The sequence below is a fragment of the Paramormyrops kingsleyae genome, chromosome 7 (assembly GCF_048594095.1).
Source record: "Paramormyrops kingsleyae isolate MSU_618 chromosome 7, PKINGS_0.4, whole genome shotgun sequence".
In the NCBI taxonomy this organism is placed as follows: Eukaryota; Metazoa; Chordata; class Actinopteri; order Osteoglossiformes; family Mormyridae; genus Paramormyrops; species Paramormyrops kingsleyae.
Window position 1 is genome coordinate 14252171 of NC_132803.1, and position 6426 is coordinate 14258596.

The following is a 6426-nucleotide window of genomic DNA, read 5'->3' on the forward strand; positions in this document are numbered from 1 at the left end:
GATTTTACCGTTGGCTAGTTGTGCAGTGCCTTCGAAGTCTCCCACTGCTGCGTGTGCGCTCCATCCGCATCAGGAGAGTAGCCAATCAGAGCCATGCACTATCACATGCAGGCCAATCATTGTGTGGCAAAACTTTTTTCGTGATTGTCTGCAGTCATGTGCTGTCCGGATCGGGATGGAGGGGGGGCATCAGAGGGGGACCAAGCTTCAACCGGGGGGGGCAATGCTCCCCCCAAACCACCACGTAGCTCCGCCCCTGGTATCATCCATTGATCAAGCGCTTATCCAGTGTAATGCAGGTCATGAGGTGGACCCGGGTGCCTAACCCAAGTAGCATAGGGCACAAAGCAGGCGAAAGTTTTTGCTGTTTAAGACAAAAAAGAACAAGGATGACATTTCAGCCCTGAAAGGACACGCTTAACTTTCATCCAGTGTGAGCCGTGATGATGTTGAAATCATTTGCTGTTTCAGGAACAAAGAGTGGAAAAAATGCACTTATTCGCAGAAAAGTAGCTGAAAAACAAAGGCTAGACCGTCATGTGAAGAGGTGCTTTCTGACTTTCCATCTCCTATGTATCTCTCAGCATTTAGGACACTGGGGGGTTGGCCAGTCATTTTGGGATTGGGTCACTTTGGGGACACGGTTCTGTGTGGTTTAAGACAGCCGACACACCTGGGGTTTAAAGATACAGAGCTTTAGTTAATCGCTCGACTGTGTGGTGGTGACGTCACTGATGTCCTCCTGATGACGTGGACAGCTCAGATATCTGCGAGGCTCGAGTTGCTCTAGGTGCAAAACCTGAAAGCACATCATCTTTCTTTTTCCTACTTGCTGTCATCTTATTTCGATTTCATCCCCAGATATACGTCTAAAACAGGCACATTTTCCAGCATATGTTCTTGGAAATATTAATCTGTTTCTATGTGTGAATAATTGTGACATAACTCATGACATAATCTTCACACCTCGACCCCCCCACTAAAAACAGAAGTCACACCCAAAAACGCACAGACAGTAGAAAGGGGGAACTTGACCTTGACCTGCAGTAGCCCCTCTCAGTGTCCAGCTTGCCGTGTGATTGTGACTTGCGGCGGAATGCCCGCGCCAACCGTCTCGCCATAGAAGAGTGCAATGGCTGGACACCCGATGTCGCAATTATGCTGCGTGGGTGGCACTCAGGTTAGGAAGAGTTAGCTAGAGGCTAGTGTGCGTGGCGCAGTTGCAGTGCTTTTTCCGCTGGTCCTAGCATTAGCCCAGAAGACAAGAGGCAGAAAATGCAGCAAGAGAAAAACTCGTGGCATTCATTGCACCTTGTAGTGTCCTGACATGAATTTACTGTAAATGCTAATATTATGCTGCTAATATAAGAATATCAGATGTTTAGCGCCATCACTATTTTCAGCTGTCAATATTGCAGTGCTGGCAAACGAATTTTGGGTTGCAGGGTTAGTGGAAGAGCTGTTTTTATAGCAGTACATAGACATTTCACCAGTGTGGCTAACACATTGGCATAGACTTTGTCGGAAACACTGCTAGCAGAGTGACGTTAGCTTGAGCTATTGGTTTAGCAGCGCATAGGCGGGCCTAGCAGAGTTACATTAGCATGAGATATTTGTACAGCAATACATAGACATTTTAGCAACACAGCTAGCAGAGTCACATTATTTTGAACTATTTGTTTAGCAGTGCACAGACAGTGCTAGCAGAGTTACATGAGCATGAGATTTTTGTACAATAGTACATAGACTTTTTAGCATCACTGATAACCAGAGGTGGAGAGTTCAGATCCAGAAAGTACAAATCCAGACTGAGATTTTGTTTCAAACAACCAGTTGAGTCCTCTGTGACTGTGACTCTTTATACGTAATTGGTTGGTTGAAAGAAAACCTTTGTATTATACAAATGGGAAATAAAGCTTAATTGAAAAGCAGTGCGTTGACGTATTAGCCGTGCTGCTAGCGGAGCATGTATTTAGTGGTACTTTGACATTTTAGCAGTGTGGATAGCTAAGTCACATTAGCAGAGCTTTCTATAATGGTGTGCAGAGTCCTTGACCATGTTATTATTGAGCTGCCAGAGACAATTGTGTGCAGAGAATAGGTTGTGCTTTCTGCATCTTAATGCCCCTAGAATCAGGGAAGTAGGTCTCACATGACCGCCACAAAGCAGGAGACAGCACAGGGTGAGCAACAATCACCTGGCTGAGTAGCTAGATCACATGACCAGGGCAGGGTGGAACCATCCTTGTTCTCCTGCTTTTCGCCTGCTGACCTCAGTCAAGATTTCCATGGGTTCACCCTGGTAGAGGATGCATAGGTCTTTAGTTGCACATATTTCATTTTGGTATTTTTTCAAAGGCTTCTTGACTTACAATGGTTATATTCCAATGAACCCATGGTAAGAGGAAGATATCGTAAGTCGAATATGAATACGATATGATAAATAAGTAAAGAAATATGAGTACGATATAATAAATGAATAAATAAATAACTACTGTCACTGAATAAGCAAATAAATTACTGTCACTGAATATGGTTAACAAACTACTGTAACTAATTAAATACCAGTATTTGAAAAGTAAATAAATGACTACAAGTTTATTTGGTTAAACGCAGAAAGAAAACACTGTTAAACACTGTACGAGATGTTTATGCCTGTGATCACTACAGACACTAGACGCTGCGTGGATGCTGCCATAAGCCGACAGATCAAAATTCAAATTTGATTACTGCATGTGCATCGCTATCACACCATCGTAAAGCCGAAATATCGTAAGTCGAACCATCGTAAAGCAAGGAGCCCCTGTAGTTGTTAGTTTTTCCTAATAGCTGCTAGTGTTTAGCCAAGGGACACATAAAAATCTTCAATAAGTTGACTTTGGGTAACCAAAACTGGGTTGTTTACTGAGAGACTAACTGCTACATGCAGTGTAGAAAACTATGCTAAAGCTAATGCTATCCAATGTATCCAGTCAGTACGCTAAAAATGGATTGAGGGTGAATGATTGTCACTGTAGGGGATACCTAGCCATCTGCTTGCCTTACAGCCAGTCCTACCAGTCTGACCATGGTTGTGTCCGAATTCGGAGGCTGCATCCTACGAAGGACGCGGGCTATGTAGCCTTTGAGGGCTGCGTGCTTCGAAGGTCCATGCAATGAATCTTGGGATATGTTGGGCTGCAAAGGATTCAGCAGGTGGATCCTTCACAACTGGCCAAAAGAAGAATGTATTTCTGGGCCACATTTGAAGGAGCCTTTGAAATGGAACAGCCCTGCATTCAGTCTTCAAATGCAGCCTTAGAAAGATGCAGCCCCTGAATTCGAACCCAGCCCTTACCTATATTTTGTCCTAGAGAAAACAGTGCCCCCTTGTGTCTATATGACTCACCAGCTCATTCCTATTGTAATGCATAATTATGATATATCAAAATAAACAGGTTTAAATTTAATATTGTGGAAGAGGGTGGTTCGTGGGTCATATTGTAACAAAACAGATGAGAGCTCTTTTATAAAAGAAAGGAAGTCGCACCTTTAATGACTGCCAGCAGTAATGTAATTGGAACAGTATATAGTGACCAGTCACATTAATAAATTAATAATTAAATAAAATAAATATGTATACAAAAATTTATAACATCTGCTGTCTTTGGTTTATAGGCATATAATAGGCATATAATAACGGAACCCAAAATTGTCCACTGGAGCTATATGAGAACTCTTCCTGTAGTTCATCTTTCAACTGTGTTCCTGAGGTTCTTTAGCTCATGATAAACTCGAGACAGGAATTCCTTGTGCCTTGTCAGAACCACACAGCCATATACTTTCTGCTGGAAGGTATTCCTTGGTGAGTTGGTTATGGACCCCACCGTGATGAGCTCGTTGGGCTTCAGACACTGCAGGGCCATGTTGACAGTCGATGCCAGGTCGCCCAAACGCTCATGAGCGTTCCTCAACTTGCTGAGCAATGAGTTGGAGGGCTCCTGAAGCTGTATTTGCTGCTCTCTGACCGCAGCGAGGTGTTCTTGGAACAGTTTGAGTTTGGTGCATATACTTTGAAGTTTTTCTGCAGGTTCGAAACCAGTAATCTCGGGATCTGGTGCGTTATCCACATGCGTTTGACAGAACGACTTCGTGAAATCCCCTTGGCTTCTGATCTAGGGATCAACAGACAAGCAAAATATAAATTTAAGGAAGTCTAATTATATGCGTTTCTACCAAACAAGAGTGCTGTCTTGCACAAATCATTCGAAAATGCTTAGTCTAATGCAATATATTAGTGGAAACTGCAAGAGTTTTTGCAACAGGCATTTACTTAAGAAGAAAATAAGACCAATAGCTCAGGTTTACAGAAAAGTCTTCCCTGCTTTCATGGGTTATTCTGTGACAGTCACTGTAGCAGTTATAAAGCTGGTGACTGGCCCTTAGGAAAATGAGAGCCCCAGCTGCCATATCCAGCGCTATGGAAGATGCATACTTACATATGTTCTGCGGAGTTCCCCAGCGTCCTTCCTCATTAGATCAGCAAGAGAAATGCTCTTCAGTAAATCAGAGTTTGCTTTGCTGCCAGATGCAGCAGCCCTACTGATGTAGACCAGCAGAACCAACCACAAAGCTGTGAAGAACACGAAGATGTTAAGGTTACAAACACTGCAAGGATACTTCTTTTACCACACTGTATCATTTCATTTTTTTCAATCAAGGCAGTAGATGCTAGACCTAACTACACCTATATTTAATATCATTAGTAATAATCGACATTTAAAGCTTACTAGAAATATTCAATATATTGAACTATGCAAACACCTAAATTTCTTTACTTAGCAGATGTTTTTGCTCACAGCAACATACAAATGAGCAGAGGTGGAGATTTCAGGTCCAGAGAGTACAAATCCAGACCAAGATTTTGTTCCAACCAACCGATTGGGTATAAAGAATCACAGTCATAGAGTACTCAACTGGTTGGTTGAAACAAAAACTTGGTCTGGATCTGTACTTTCTGGACCTGAAATCTACACCTCTGCAAATGAGGTACACAGCACATCACAATCATACAGCTGCAGTCAGCTAGGTGTGAACACGGCTAGGCTGAGATTCCAGTGAATGCTCAGTCACAAGTGTAAGCAGCACTGGGGCAAGAGCTATACAACACCTTTCAAACATAGCGGGAACATAATAAGACATCTATTCAAATCACAAGACAAAGCACAACACTAGTGAGCGTTCAGGGACCACAGAGTGGTGCCGACTGGTAGATGGAATGAGGGGATGTTGCTTGCTAGCGGAGCGCTAACAGCAAACCACTGAAAGTCTAGGAGCCGGACACCTGACGATCAGTGTAAGGAATCCAACTCTGAAACACCAGCACCAGGCTATGGTCAGCGGCGAAGCATGCAAGTTCGTTTCCGACACAGCAGCCGGCAGCGTCACACACGCACGCATGGGCTCGAGCAGACAGAGTGACAGACACACACACACACACACACATATTCACCATCCAAACCAGACTTCCTGGCTTCCAGCTCTAGGCTATGATGGTATGACCAGGGCTGTATTGCCTAATGGTACTTACCTACAGCTTGCTGAGCACTTGGGACCAGATGGTAACTATGACCTGGCATCATGCATGTGGTGACACCGGCTCGTTCGGCAGTAACTACTCATGATCGGCGCCGCGCAAAAACTTTTTAAGTCTAACCTCAGATTTGTCATAAGAGGAAATGACGCAGTAATCTGGATGTGGAGCAATACTTCTGAGAATTGCATTGCTACATTTGTACCACGACTTTCACTCCCCTCCATCCTTATGGACAAACCCCACCTCAACTTGTCTCCACCCATCCTTCTATGCATCAGTCAACAACCGACTGGCGGTTTCGCCCAAATTCAGAGCACAATATTCATCTGCAGGAGGTTAATAATGTTTTGGAGACATGTGTACGGTCAGTGACGTGGGTATGTTTGAGATTCTGCAGTCTGTATTAGCTGGATTATTTAGCATGAACATAAATAAAACTAATCTGTCCATTAATCTTTCAGCCAGTTATCCAGAACAGGGTCACGGATAATAAAAAATAATTATTAACTGTGACCATCAGCAGGAGAATTAGGTTCAAGATGGATGGATGGATGGATGGATCTGTGTCTGAAAGGTTGTGGGTTGGAAAGCCATCGGATCAGAGTAATCACACCACTGCTAGGCTCTTGAGCAAACCCGTTAACCCCTGCTGCCTGCAGTACTTTCACAACAGGATACTGTATTAGAGTCACGTCATCACACGCAAAGAGGAACGTCACAGGACGCTGGGCATCTCATGCCTATGGCTGTGTGGTCATCTAGAAATGGTTCTTTACCATGAGGAAACATTTGCAGCAACTGTTCCAAATGCTTAAAGCTAAATAAAAATATCACAGAGACTTTACAGTCCT

At 43.5% G+C, this 6426-nt stretch overlaps 1 protein-coding gene across 1 annotated transcript; it reads right to left on the minus strand.

Annotated features, from left to right (window-relative positions):
* Nucleotides 1-3327: 3327 nt before the first annotated feature.
* Nucleotides 3328-5831, minus strand: m17 (IL-6 subfamily cytokine M17). Its single transcript, XM_023823327.2, has 3 exons — nt 5570-5831; nt 4479-4612; nt 3328-4154 (listed from the first exon to the last, which is right to left on the minus strand). The coding sequence occupies exons 1-3, from the start codon at nt 5619-5621 to the stop codon at nt 3729-3731; spliced, it is 612 nt and encodes a 203-aa protein (XP_023679095.1). The 5' UTR covers nt 5622-5831; the 3' UTR covers nt 3328-3728.
* Between the last annotated feature and the right edge of the window lie 595 nt (nt 5832-6426).

What these genes read in the sequence shown, in the direction of transcription:
- m17 (XM_023823327.2), bottom strand. Translation starts at nt 5,621, where the DNA reads ATGATGCCAGGTCATAGTTACCATCTGGTCCCAAGTGCTCAGCAAGCT. An exon ending in AAGTGCTCAGCAAGCTGTAG is followed by an intron (nt 4,613 to 5,569) that starts GTAAGTACCATT and finishes TGTTCTTCACAG; the next exon opens with CTTTGTGGTTGGTTCTGCTG. An exon ending in GGGAACTCCGCAGAACATAT is followed by an intron (nt 4,155 to 4,478) that starts GTAAGTATGCAT and finishes GTTGATCCCTAG; the next exon opens with ATCAGAAGCCAAGGGGATTT.